Source organism: Ascaphus truei, chromosome 1 (assembly GCF_040206685.1).
Source record: "Ascaphus truei isolate aAscTru1 chromosome 1, aAscTru1.hap1, whole genome shotgun sequence".
Classification (NCBI taxonomy): domain Eukaryota; kingdom Metazoa; phylum Chordata; class Amphibia; order Anura; family Ascaphidae; genus Ascaphus; species Ascaphus truei.
This window is the reverse complement of record NC_134483.1, coordinates 434,781,675-434,796,600: the sequence shown is the minus strand read 5'-3', so window position 1 is coordinate 434,796,600 and position 14,926 is coordinate 434,781,675. Positions and strand designations below refer to the sequence as shown.

The 14,926-nt window shown below is 44.7% G+C and overlaps 1 protein-coding gene across 1 annotated transcript in view; it reads right to left on the bottom strand.

Annotated features, from left to right (window-relative positions):
* PGRMC2 (progesterone receptor membrane component 2) overlaps nt 1-12,683 on the bottom strand; it is a 29,611-nt gene extending 16,928 nt beyond the window's left edge. Inside the window, exon 1 of the mRNA XM_075615438.1 lies at nt 12,034-12,683. Coding sequence (XP_075471553.1) covers nt 12,034-12,367 — 334 coding nt within the window. The 5' untranslated portion in view covers nt 12,368-12,683. The remainder of the gene's footprint in view (nt 1-12,033) is intronic.
* Nucleotides 12,684-14,926: the final 2,243 nt, after the last annotated feature.

Below are 14,926 nucleotides of genomic sequence, written 5' to 3'. Positions count from 1 at the left end.
TGGCAATATATATTTAAAACCAGTGACAGAACATGAAACACAGACAGAGCCCAGTGCTACATCCATTGACACAAATACACGAGAGAGAGAGGAGAGAGAGAGGAGAGAGAGAGGAGAGAGGAGAGAGGAGGAGAGAGGGGAGAGAGAGAGAGGAGAGAGGGGAGAGAGAGAGAGGAGAGAGAGGGGAGAGAGGGGAGAGAGAGGAGAGGGGAGAGAGAGAGAGAGGAGAGAGAGAGTGTGTATGTATGTATGTATGTATGTATGTATGTATGTATGTATATATATTCTGAAAGCCAGGGTCATATGTAGATGATTTAGCCCAGATAGTGTCAACTCGGCCCTCTTTTCCAAACACAAGTAGTCTGTTTCTTTCTTTACTTTATTTGTGGAAAGCAGGTAAAAAACAGGTACTTGTGTAGAGATGTAGATGTTGGGATAGTGTCTCTCTGTGGGTGCTTGGTAGTTAAAGGCAGGTGAAAAGATAATCCTACCAGTAGAGGAGTTTACAGCAGTGCTCACTCATCCAGAGGTAATGGTGGAAAAGGAAGTGAGGGGCAAAGGTCACACTAAAATGGAGTGAGACTGCACTACTGTCAGCAAAAAGACAGGGGAGAAAATGGGAAAGTCCATTAACTGGAGGACTGGAGATGTTGCCAGAGCAACCAGGGGTGTGTCAGCTTGGAAGGAAAAAGGCTACTTAATGTATCCATTCCATCTGCACTGGGAGTAAACTGCAAGGAAAGTAAATCCACGTACAGCTAGCAAGCAGAACTGCCAAGGGAGAGGGGGGCTGAACAGAAAAGGCAGACAGGGGTATTTCTGTTCCATGTCAAAGAGGAGTGCTACTGAGCATGGCAATATATATTTAAAACCAGTGACAGAACATGAAACACAGACAGAGCCCAGTGCTACATCCATTGAGGAGAGAGAGAGAGAGACAGAGAGATGCATAGTTCCAAGTCTGATGAAGCTATTAACCTGTACAATACCAGAAAAAACGCTCTATTTGATTTGTCGCAACAAATTGACAGATTTATTATAAATCATTCTTCCTGGTAATGTACAGGTTAAGAATTTATATTAGTGTTAGGACCCTTGAGACGTGGTCTGCCTTGGAGGGGCTCTAGGGCTTACGACACTTTGGCCAATGAGTTAAACTAAAAGACCATTTTATTCAAAAGATATCTATATATCTCTATCTATATATATATATAGGCACTGTACCGTGTATTTGTGTGAATGGATGTAGCACTGGGCTCTGTCTGTTTCATGATATGTCTCTGGTTTTAAATATTGTATGTCTTTTTTTATTTTATGTATATATTAAATATACATTGTAGTTGCCAAGTTACACCAACTGAAGGATTGATTGGAAATGAAAGGCAGCCATTTAATTAGGCACACAATCAGGAGTTATAATAGGAGCACCAAATCATTTCCAGTTTAGTTAAAAATGTATAATTATACATTGTCACATGCTTTACATATAAAAATAAGAAACAAAAGGAGGAGGGGAGGCGGAAGGAGGGGGTTGTAGTATTCTTGCTTTAAATGTCCATATGCGTCACTGTGTGTGGCAACATTGAGTTGGTATGCGTTTGTCACCACTGACTGAGGTGGTCACTGTGTGGTTCAATCTGTGTTGACTGCACATGTCTTGATGTGGCTGTATGCACTGGTCACAGCGTGGCTGTATAGTTAGCCAATATACCAACCAATATTATTATTTTTTACCATCATGATATTCCGATCATAAGTGAAGTCATATTCCGATCATAAGTGAAGTCTGGCATTTTTTATCACAATACTGCGGGCTCCATGTGATTGTATTTGTGCCGCAGTGTGTCGTGATATTGTGCAGTTTTCCGTACGTGAGGTTATGTTCATGTTTGACCATTTCACTGACCTACAAGGGATGTTGTGCATGACTACGCATTTTGTTCCCTAGCATAAGCATTTGTGACAGTTAAAATAATATACCAGACTTCAAATTTATACTTTTAAAAGTAAACTGGTAAAAGTCCGTAGGGTAGATTTGAAGAAATACTTTACAAGAAATCAAGTCTTTAAAATACCTATTAGAAAATAGGGTTTAGGCTCAGAGGAATTGTACCAATGCCAGAATACGTCAGAACATCCCCTCTGTTTCTTCTTCCCATTCTACACCTCTTCCTAACTCTCCTCCTGCCTTCCTTGACTCTTTTTCCACTGTCTCAGAGAAGGATGTGTCGCTGTTGATCGCCTCTTCTCCCTCAACCACTTGCCCTCTTGACCCCATTCCCTCCCATCTCCTAAAACCTCTTGCTCCTACTATAATCCCTACGCTCACACACATTTTTAACTCCTCCCTCTGCTCTGGAACCTTTCCATCCTCCTTCAAACATGCAACAGTCATACCATTACTCAAAAACAGCAAGCTTGACCCTACCTGTCTTTCTAACTATCGACCTGTCTCCCTCCTGCCTGTTGCCTCTAAACTCCTTGAACGTCTTGTATTCTCTCGCTTGCTCCATTTTCTCAACACCTATTCTCTCCTAGACCCTCTACAATCTGGCTTCCGCACTGCTCACTCCACGGAAACAGCCCTTACTAAAATAACGGACGACCTCCATGCTGCCAAAGACAGAGGTCATTACACTCTACCTCTCTGCAGCATTTGATACTGTGGATCACCCTCTTCTCCTTCACATTCTCCATACTCTTGGTATTCGGAACAAAGCTCTATACTGGATCTCATCCTACCTCTCCCATCGTACTTTCAGTGTCTCCTGCTAACACCTCCTCCTCTATTGATCTCTCTGTGGGGGTACCCCAGGGCTCTGTCCTGGGACCTCTTCTCTTTTCTCTGTACACACTCTCTCTAGGTGACCCAATAACATCTTTTGGGTTTAAATATCACCTCTATGCTGACGACACACAAATATACTTTTCAACACCCGACCTTACACCTACTATACAGACCAAAGTTTCTGAATGTCTCTCTGCTATATCATCCTGGATGGCCCTCCGTCACCTTAAACTCAACATGGCTAAAACAGAGCTCCTCATACTTCCTCCCAAACCTGGCCCTACTACCTCCTTCCACATTACTGTTGGAACTACAATCATTCACCCAGTAGCCCAAGCACGCTGCCTAGGGGTCACACTCAACTCCTCTCTCACATTCGCCCCTCACATTCAAAACATTTCTAAAACTTGTTGCTTTTTCCTCCGCAATATAACAAAGATACGCCCTTTCCTCTGTTGCTCGACTGCTAAAACTCTGACTCAGGCCCTCATTCTCTCCCGTCTTGATTACTGTAACCTCCTGCTGTCCGGCCTTCCTGCCTCTCACCTGTCTCCCCTACAATCTATCCTAAATGCTGCTGCCAGAATCACTCTACTCTTTCCTAGATCTGTCTCAGCATCTCCCCTCCTGAAATCCCTCTCCTGGCTTCCGATCAAATCCCGCATCTCACACTCCACTCTTCTCCTCACTTTTAAAGCTTTACACTCTTCTGCCCCTCCTTACATCTCAGCCCTAATTTCTCGCTATGCACCATCCCGACTCTTGCGTTCTGCTCAAGGATGTCTTCTTTCTACCCCCTTTGTATCTAAAGCCCTCTCCCGCCTTAAACCTTTCCCACTTTCTGCCCCACACCTCTGGAATGCCCTTCCCCTCAGTACCCGACTAGCACCCTCTCTATCCACCTTTAAGACTCCCCTTAAGACACACTTGCTTAAAGAAGCATACGAATAGCACTGTGAATATTCTGAACACATGATACATAAAGCTTGGCCCCCTGCAGACGCACTTACCAGAACTCCCTCCTACTGTGTCTGTACGTTCTCCCTACCTACCAATTAGATTGTAAGCTCCTCGGGGCAGGGACTCCTCTTCCTTAATGTTATGTTTATGTCTAAAGCACTTATTCCCATGATCTGTTATTTATATTATCTGTTATTTATTCGATTACCACATGTATTACTACTGTGAAGCGCTATGTACATTAATGGCGCTATATAAATAAAGACATACAATACAATACTGAAAATGTTAAACGTTCTACTGAACTAAAATCATGAGACCCCGAATGATGCAATCTGAGAATATCAGCACAAGATGCCATTTGCAACTCTAACTGCACCAGTTGTATTTAACCGTGCAGCCTTCAACTCGCAGTAAATAGATTTTGAATAGCAATACAGTATAAGTACCAAATTAAATATAAAATTTTAGCCCCGAGGTCCTTTGTATGAAATTCATTTAAACAGGGATGGAAAAAGTAATCTGCCAGATTGCCTAAAATTTGACCTATGGCACCTCCCACGACCAGCAACAGCGCATCTGATCCCGCTTTACTAGCACAACGCAGGATCGGGCGTGCTGTTACCGGCCATGGCAGTGACCGATAGTGCGAGGTGAGGAGGGGTTGTGGATCAGAGTCAGAGTAGGACTCCGAGCGAGGCACAAGAAGTGGGGGGGTGGGGAGCAGGGGGGGGGGAGAGGGGGGCAAAGAGTGAGATGGAGAGCTCCAAGGCTGACACCCCCCTCTCTAAATTATGATAGCATCAGGGGGAGGAGTGTCAGTATGCTGTGTCATAGATGTAGACACTTACTGTAAATATAGAGAAAAAATAGATTGTAAGCTCTACAAGGCAGGCCCGCAAAAATTATATGTACAGTGCTACGTATACTGTTAGCGCTGTACAAGAAAACCTATTAGAGAGAGACAGAGTTTTACAGAGGAGAGAAGCAAGAGACTTGTTGAGGGGAGGTGAGTGAGATTATCCCGTCAGCAGCCTTTTGAATGTAGATTGGAGGGTAGAGAACGGGGAGGCCAGTAAGGAGAAGGTTGCTGAAGTTCAGGTGGGAGTTCTAAAGGTTTACAAACGGACAGAACAGGGAGCCTCCATGTAGCCATTTGGTGATGCGATTTATGACAAACTTTCATAGGCTCTCATGTAATTTAACAGAACTTTTCAAGCCTCGCCGGAGAACAATATGTGAAACTAAATTACCTATCTGCCTCCAACACTGGTGTCCCCTCAAAAGCCCAAAAGGGAAAAAGCAACAATTTGGAAAACCGTTCTTCCAATCCTACCCTCCACTGGTGCCAAATGGTACTGCACTCGCATACACACACAAATGACATCACTGGTTGGGATGGTGGGACAGTAGACATGCACAACACGGACCATGAAAAACACACAGCGGAAACCCACCCAGTCCATTACTTGGTATAATTACACTTACATGTTGTTGATATTTATGCCTTTAATCACATTAGCACAGTCATAGTCTTACATGAAAACATTCAGATTACACTTATTTTACATTAAATGGTTAAGATATAAACCTTTTTACTATCATTTAAAGTACTTGAAGGAGTTTACAACAGATTGCCTTGCAATGCTACGCAGCAATCCCAGCTTGCACTTACTCGCCATTACCAGCTGGCAACACATACGTCCGAGTTGCAATAAAATTAATGAGCTCAGACATGTAACATGTTCTATATAATTTAGAATAGTTTTATAGCCAAGGATAGGTCTATTAAAATCTGAAAATGATGCCCAAAATAACAGTTCTAAGTCTGTATACAACACATACTGTCTTCCGACACAAATTAGGTAGATTTTAAGATACCACAATTTAGACAAAATTGCACACAAAGTTTATATCAATGTTTCCCCAAAACAGAACATGAAAAAATATCACAATGAAATATGTGAAAGTGTTAAAAAGGTAAAGAAAATGATCTTTTTCCAATAATTTTTTGACCAGGTACAAACGGGAGCAGGGCTTAACAAAACTCAACGGTTGCATCAGCAAAAAACAAGCAACCACCAGTATTACCAGAGAAATGTTAACGCAAAACTATTGCAAGACAATTAAAAAAAAAAAAAAAAGGACATGCTTCTGTGTTTATCTTCTATTCCTGTTCAAAGCACAGAAAAGCTCCGGTATGTGATAAATATGAGTATTGGAGAACATATGTTCATACATACCGATCAAACTCAAAAGTCAGAGTTCCACTGCAACATGACAGTAAGGCATTAAAAAAAATATATGTTATTTAGCACGTAAATCTTGGTAGATGAAATTCCAGAATTGGACACATTTAAATATCTCCAAAATTAGGCACTTCACACAAAAAAAATATCCCCAATATCAGAATTCCCCCCTCTCACTAAGTTTGAGACACTATGTAGAGACGGCACTCGTCAAAAAGGTCTAACAAAAATTTACGCTGAAATGGAGACATCAGCGGACCCCCAAATCATGACTATATGCTCAAATGGGCAGCGGATTTAAACATAATTATTGACAGAGAGGATTGGGAAGATATTTGGGAAGCGGCCTCAGGAACCTCCATATGTACCACAACGAAGGAAAATGTTTATAAAATATTATTTCACTGGTATCTTACCCCAGTGAGATTAAAACAAATTTACCCTCCGGCATTTGAGGCTGTGGACAAAAAGGAGACATGGCTCACATTTGGTGGACATGTCCAGAAATTAAGAAATATTGGGACACTGTTCAAACTTTAATAAAAAAAGAGGCTACTGACCTCGAAATACCTATCGATCCACTGACCTACCTGCGGCCAGGCCAATGAAAGAAATTGACCGACCAGTGAGGAAATTAATCTCATTCATTCTCACAGCGGCGAGATGTGAGGTAGCGGCCACCTGGAAGAAGGTAACTACCCCCTCCAAAGGAACGATAAAAAAGGATCAACGAGGTGATGCTCATGGAAAAGCCGACCACTTTTCTTAGGCAAAATACAACAGCTTTCTATAAAGTTTGGGAACCATGGATAATTTTATAAGAGGAGTCTGGATCCTCACACTTGATACGAAAATAGAACAATTTGAAAAAGGAAGACAAAGACACTTCGACCTCAAACCCAAACTGATAGACTTGGACACTCGGCGACCTGGAAGGGTATCCCCCTCCCCCTTTAGGGCAATTACTGGCCCTATTTTTTTCCCCTTACACTAAAATAGTTTTTGTATTAGGCTGTATATATTGTACTATGTATGTATATCACACAATTGCCTAATAAAACTATTTGGGAATATATATATATATATATATATATATATATATATGCAAAAAGTGGCACTATGTCATTTGCATGTCATTTCCCAGAATCCCTTGCTGCAGTGGAAGTGCTGTGTGATAATGGGGAAAGGCAGGGTTGCAGACCTGCCTAAGACATGCAGATGAGCATTCAGTTGTATTTACATATACACATTATATATATATATATATATATATATATATATTACACACACACACACGTGTGTGTGTGTGTGTGTGTGTGTGTGTGTGTGTGTGTGTGTGTGTGTGTGTGTGTGTGTGTGTGTGTGTGTGTGTGTGTGTGTGTGTGTGTGTATATATATATATATATATATATAGTTAATTTTGCCAGTAAAACTCTATAACACTTGCATTCCCCCCCACCCCCCAATTAAAGCAACAAATTTGCACAGCCAACATAATACATGGGGGTGGTGGGGGGGGAGAAATCGCCCTTGTACAAAGTCTTCATATCATTTTGTACTAAACACATGCTGCTAGGAATAGATTAAGGCTACGCTTATAGTGCCGGCGACGCGACGGTCGCTGGAAAAATCAAATAGAGATGACTTCCAGCGATCGCGACCAATCCGACACGTCGCGCTTACTATAAGTGCACGCGACAGCGGCAATGCATTTGTTTTGCCCCGACGTCGCTGTCGCCGGCACTGTAAGCGCAGCCTAATACAGCTAGCAGACATTGTCAGAGACCAGAAATAACTCCTACTTTTTCTGAGAAACTTTGAAAAGAAGAAAAAAGTGCTTGCATGTGGTAAGGCTGTAACGCAATAGCAAAGCACAGACCGAAAAGGAACATTAGGAAAACTAGACAAGCAAATCACGTCACTAAAAACCCAGAAACATGCACCCAGGAGTCAAGAGCTTAGATGCAATATGTAGTCTGTCAATGCTCTCTGGGATCTGCAGTGATTATTTTCCTTTCACTTCTGACAAGTTGTTTGACCACTTCTGAAACAGCTGCTGCTTCTGGAAATTACACCTGAATAATAATAATAAAAACTTACAATGACTCTTGGAAATATATATTCCCTATGTTTTAGGCTGTTTGTGGGGTCCTCCAATCCCAGGTCACCATGTATATTCACTACTGGAATCACATATTAAAACATAGTCGAGTAGAGGAAATAAGTAGACAGAATATGCTAACTGACAATCTTCCTCCTCCCCTACCTGACAGTCAACTCGATGACAACTCCAAAACATAACATGTCTCCAGAAGACAATCGTGTGTTTCTCCTTTCCCCTCCCCATTAAAAGCAGGAAAAATAGGACCTTCCACAAGAAGCAGCTACCTTTTTGCTCTCTCATAATTGAGTTGGGCTGCAGCTCCACACTCTTTAATCTTTACAATATGTATTAGGCCGAGTCCCTGCTGACGCTGAGCGCGCTCATGCTTAGAGCATGAGCGCCGTGTGTCGTGCAACTTGCACGCGCGGGGGGGGAGCGCAATTGCGGGCTATCTGAGCAAGCTGGAAAGTTTAAAAATTTTATTTACAAAAGCGCCGAGTGTGTGCCTGCGCATGCGCATCGCGTGAGCCGGAACTTGCATATGTATATATATGCAAGTAACCGCGCCTAGCACGCCCGCGGGGACTCAGTCTACGGCTGTGGCCATAGAGCGTGGGACGGCATGTCCAAAATACAGTAACTATCAGGCCGGCCGTAGTGCGCGAGACAGCATTTTGAAGAGAAATTAAAAAAAAATTTTGGGGGGTTACGGCCGCGTCATGCGAGCCAATCAGAGGGAACCAGCCTGGTGATGTCACGGCCACGCCCCACAGTCACAAGAACATCCGAGTTCATAGATCGCTCAGGCGACAGGCATGCGCACCTCCTTGCGCTCCATAGAGAGCACTATGTCCAATGCCCAAGTCTTTGGTCCCGCTTGCTACTGCAGCGTCCGCCACGGACGAGAGCCCTCCCCTCAATGGTGCCGGGCCCACTGCGAGGGGGGGCCGCAGCGCTGTGGCGAGAGTTTCTCCTGCTCTCAATACACAATTAAGAGCAGGACTCGTGACGGAGCGCTAGGCCACGCCCCCGGCGGTTCAACCAATGAGAACGAACCTGCCGGGTGACGTCATGACCGCCCCCCCGATCTCTCTTCCTGCAGACCGGGGAATCGGCTGCGGGCGCGCGTGCAGCGGAGGCACTGGGACCTTAGCCTTAGTTTGCTTTGGCAAGGTCACCTCCCCACCCCCATGAGCAGCAGCATTTCATCTAAACGCTTTTCTCACAAAATGGTGTGATTTAGAAAAATGGTATAAAGCGACAGCAGAAAGTTTAGGCCAATATTGAGAAATCCTATTGCTCCACATTACACAGGAATGAATCCTGTCACACAGCCAAAAGCACGATTTGCCGCCTCCTCTGACAGCACAGAAATATGCAGGTTGGTGAAATGTTCTCAAAATTGATTGCTCAACCACACCCAGTGATCACAAAAAAGTGCCTTCCTCATGCACAAGCTCTCTTACTATTAATCTATGTAAAAGCACACGGAAAAGGGCTCTTCATAGATCAGCAGGCCAAAATTAAGACAGGGCTCCAAAGAATAATTTTGAATGGAGATGCCTGTACAAATTTTAACAAAGTGGGTCCTCCCTACACATTTAGCATAATTCAATGTCAGTACAAAACAGCACTGCATCAATGCTTCACTCAGAAAGCAAAAGATGAGTGGGAAACATTCCTTTCCCAATTGCACATGGATGTAGTCGTAGTAAGAGGTCCATCACATGTACTGAAGGGCTCCTTTTCTCAGTCCTGGAAAGCGGTGCCTCCAACATCAACTGACTGTCCTTACTTGTGTATTACCTGTGAGAAAAGTGAAATAGCTACCAGCGAACTTTTACATGTTCATTACAACTTGTCTACAGAGAGAAGCAAGAAAAACAAAAAAGGAGCAGGCTAACTAATACCACAATATTTTTATTACATATTCACCTTACAAAACTGGTTTTGGCATGAATACTCATTGAAAAAAAAAAAAACGAAAAAAAAAATACACATTACACAATACTGGAGCATTTCCAAACCTGCATGTATTTTAAGACCGGTTTTTAGAAATCCCCAGTAACAGCCAAAAATAATACCCACAAAAAACGTACCACTTCTCTTCATCAAGATGTGTCCAAAAAAAAACCAACTGATTATTTTAGAATGAAGTGTGTGGTCAGTGTAAAAATAAAACTAGTAAGCAAACTAAGTTTTAAATGTAGAGATAATGCCAGTATAACAATGTGAACTTCTACTGTAAGATGACAAAAAGGATCAGATGGGCAGGCTCTCTCTCTCTCCATGCATGGCGTTGACTGCAGTCTCAGCTTTTAGAAAAAACAAAACAAAAAAAAACATTAACTTCTGACCTTCAAAAAGACTTTGAAGTGCCCATACAAGGTCAGCAGGATGAATACTATATGCATTTAGCATATTCCATATATAATGTGGTCGGCAGTAAGGACTCATCACAGACAACATAGGAACAACTGGCAAATGCATAAGACAAACATAGCAGCACAAGTTATTAACATATTTAATGCAAAGTCATGGATACCTATAAAACAGCTACCAAAGCACAAGTGATATTACTGAAGGGCAGATTCCAATAAAAAGTGACCTCTGTACTTGCAGTTCACTGACCTGTGTACAATGCATGAAGTAAAACAATATTGTGGCACACCAATCTTAAAAATAAAATGGAAAGTGTTTTTATAATATCAAAGTTTCAAAGTCTTATTTTATACTATCGTGTCCTGGTGTAAAATAAGACACCAACATTAAAATGGAAAATGTATTGGAAAAAAAATGGCAATGTTGCAGTGTCTTATTTTCACCAGGACACGATGGTATAAAATAAGACTCAAAGTGATTTTTTAAAAAAACTTTCCATTTTATTTTTAAGACTGGTGTACCACAGAAGTTTGCTGTCTTAGTTCATGGATTGTACACAGATGCGGTATTTGTTGCACACAGCAACTTTTCATTTGCTGCTATTACAGTTTGATGTATGTTTTGTTCCAGTTCAGTGACACGCTGCCGCCCCCCGCATACCAGTGACCCGCTGCCGCCCCCCGCATACCAGTAACCCGCTGCCGCCCCCCGCATACCAGTGACCCGTGTTCTGCAACTCGTTTTCCAAAGGGCCGAAATAGTTAATATTGTTTACACAGGGGTCAGAATTGTACCTTAATGTAACTAAATATATCTACTTACAAAATGTAGGATTACGGCAATGTGTAAGCATTTATAAACACCTGTACCATAGTGTATGACCTCAGTGTGATAAAATGTACTTCTCTCCTTGCGCACCTACACTGAGATTAGCAGAGGCCTCCTCCTAGCACTCCGGGATCTCCTACTCTCTAACCCAGGGGTGGGGAACGTCAGGCCCGAGGGTCATAAAAGGCCCTCGTAATCATTTGGTCTGGCCCTGCTAAGGCAACTGCTATAACCGGGGTCGCGCTAATTTTTAAAACATGGCTGCCGCGCGCCCGATCGGGAGGAGATGGTGTGAGGCGCCGGCAGCAGTACACGATCCCCAGCAGCCACCGTACTAGCCCCAGCATTCACCGCACTTCCCCCATGCTTCTCCAGCAGCTCCCCCCGCACTTAACCCAGCATCCGCCCTACACGATCCCCCCAGCAGCAGCAGCAGCAACTACCAGAGGTAGGGGGGCGGGGTTCTGTGTGCCTACATGCCTGCTGTGTTCCTGCCGTGTGCCTGCCTGTCTGTGTCTGTATGGCCTGCGAAAGATGTTATAAATATCCAAATGGCCCTTGGCAGAAAAAAGGTTCCCCACCCCTGCTCTAACCCAACGCCCCCCTAGTATCTCATCTTGTTCTTTAATACCAAGCTCCCCTGTCTCCCACTTCCCTCACCCCTCCTCCCACTTCCCTCTTCACCCGTCTCCCACCCCCCTCATCGCACCCCTCCTCCTCACCCCGTCCGTAAAACTTGCTCCCCTCCGTCACGTCGAAGATTTTCCCGTTAACAGCCAACAGGATGCGTGGGTTTTGCGCCCCGTCGTATTGCCGCAGCTGCTGCAGGCTGAAGTCTCTGCGCTTCATGCGGGGCAGCGAGGCGTCCACGGGCCTGGCTCCTCTCCCGCTCCAGCGGACGTACAGCCGGTACACCGCGTACAGCAGCAGTATCAGCAGCACCGAGTTTAACACCAGCTCCCCGGCGTATATCCAGCCGCTGGCCGGGCCGGGGAGCTCCTCCTCACGGCCCGGGGAGGGCCCTGCCGGCTGCTGCTCCTCCCCGCCCTCCGACATCACCCGCGCCGGGCTCCTCCCGGGTCACTGGACACCGCCGGGAAGAAGAGGGGCACGGAGGCGCGCTCAAGGGGCCGATTCCAACGTCACGCGGGGCAGCGCGCGCTAGGACCGAGGAGGAAGGGTGCTACCAGCCACGCGGGATACACAGCGCGAGACAGAACCCGAGTACAGGGCACACATTCAAAGGGAAATGAAGGTAGCAGGAAAGAAAAGCCCAGCGTGCAGGAGGAGGAGGCGGGGATACCTGCGCTGCGGTGACGTGTGTGGGTACGCGACGGCGCGCGCGGTGTGGTGACGTAAGCGTCTCGCGGGCGGCCGTTGAATAGCAGCGTAGGAAAGAAAGAAAAATCATTGGCGCGTGTAGATAGGGCGTAGACAGAGGATGGAGACGGGAGGGAGCGTGTCACGTGGAGGCGCGAGGGCAAGGATCGCTATGCCACCTGCGCTGCGGGTGCTGCTGGTCGCAGCTGTTGAACTTCTGATGACGTAACCTGCCTGGCGCGCGGCGATTGCGGGCCGTTGGACACCTCTGGTGGCCATGTTAGCTCTTGCTTCTGTGACTTTAACCCCCTTCAGCGCTGGGCAGGAGAAGGGCACACCCCTCTCTCCCTTATACATGTGTATTTATAGATGTAGTGTCCAGGGTGCTGAGCAAAGTGGATCTGATTTTACCAGATGTCGATATTAATCATTGTTTTGCCGCCCAGTAGCGGCTCTGGCCCATGTGTCGTTGAGAGAGGGGCAGCTTCTGCAGTACCTCATGGGACCAGGACCATTTCTGCTTAAAGTTTTTTTAATATCCAGTGATAAAATTTTTTTTTTTTTTATTAATGCTAGTCTGTGGAATGGCAAGGGCAGTTTCTCATAGAAACCAAATAACCTGCAAATATATGGCGCCCTTAGAAAGATTAAATCGCACCTCAAGTAAAAATGTTACAAAATAAATGTTTTTAATTTTCCCGAGTCTTCCTATACTTATTGAACCACTGATCTGTTTCACAAATATATGGCATCATTCATAACTGCTTTGAAAATAAACGACAAAAGGAAAAGAAAATCACGTTGATTCATATTCTGATATAAAGGCATCAAAATGAGTGAACTATTGAAAACCAGTACCTCACGCACAAGCAATAATACCATACCATATGACTGTACCTATTTATCAGGTACGGTATCTGTTTTTGATGTCTTGTACCTATTCAATTCAGCTGTACCTATTTCCGCCAGAGGTTGAATCTCAGCCTTTAGCTAATGAAACCATCTGGGAGATTGAGGACGTCTCCGGTAATGATTATCTGGTTATGGGTGACATTACACCACTTATATTGTGTGTGTGTGTGTATATATATATGTATATATATATAAATATTTATTTACATAAATAAAATCAAAAGCTCTTTTTCAGACAATGTTTCCGCTTTGCGGTTTTGCGGTTTGGATGGCTGCCAACCTATTCCTGGAGATCGCCGTCGAGGAATCTCCATTGAAGTCAATGGGCCCATTGACTTACAATGGGAAACCGCCGCTTCTCCTCTCGGACGCCACCTGCTGGTCTTCGAGGGAAACAGGTCCAAAACCACTAGATCCGCCAGTGAAATTAATGGAGCTCCAATGGCGACCTATTGGACTCTGCAAAATGGTGCCTGAAAAGGCGGGAAAATTAAACAAAGGGCTATAATCACTTCCTAACTATTAACCCTTGTCCTCCCGGATGGATCCCAGTGTGTGTGTGGTGCAGACACTTACATGGTGATAATACACTAGAGCAGGGGAACACACATTTTCATGTTGCAACAAGGTAAAAACCACATTCCTGGACCGCAGTCCAGTTAACCCTTTGCCTCCCTGGTGAGGTCAGGGGGTGGCCATATGGGGTGCAACCCTTTTAATACCGGGCCAATCCCCCTCTCCCTCTACAAGGGGGTTCCGTTTTTTTACCGTAATTTTGTTTAGTCCACGAAAGTCGATAGAGGGTCTTAAAGAGCCATCCTTCTTCTTCACGAAGAAGAAGCCTCCCCGGCGGGGGAGGTAGAATTCCGGATGAACCCTTTCTTAAGATTCTCCTGGATGTATTCTGTCATCGCTTCCGTCTCGGGCACTGATAAGGGATAAGATTTAGATTTGGGGAGAATGGTTCCAGGAATTAAATCAATGGGACAGTCATAAAGGCGATGAGGAGGTAACACTTCGGCCTGAGTCTTATTGAAGACATCTAAATATTCATGGTATACCTTCGGCAAAGCAGAGTTGGAAGAAGAGGTGTCGAGGCCAGCTAGCATGGCAACAGGAGGAGGAACCGTCTTCTCTGGGGAGTTAGCCCATTGGATCGGCAAAACATTGGTCCAATCAATACGCGGGTTGTGAAGCTGTAGCCACGGCAATCTCAGGATAACCTGGACTGTAGGGGAATGGAAAACATCGAAGATCATTACCTCGGTATGACCATCCGCGGTGGTCAGGGTAAGTGGAATGGATTCCCAAATGATGAATGCTGGTTGAAGCGGTCGACCGTCAATGGCCTCGAGACCGATGGGTGACTTTTTCTTGACTAGC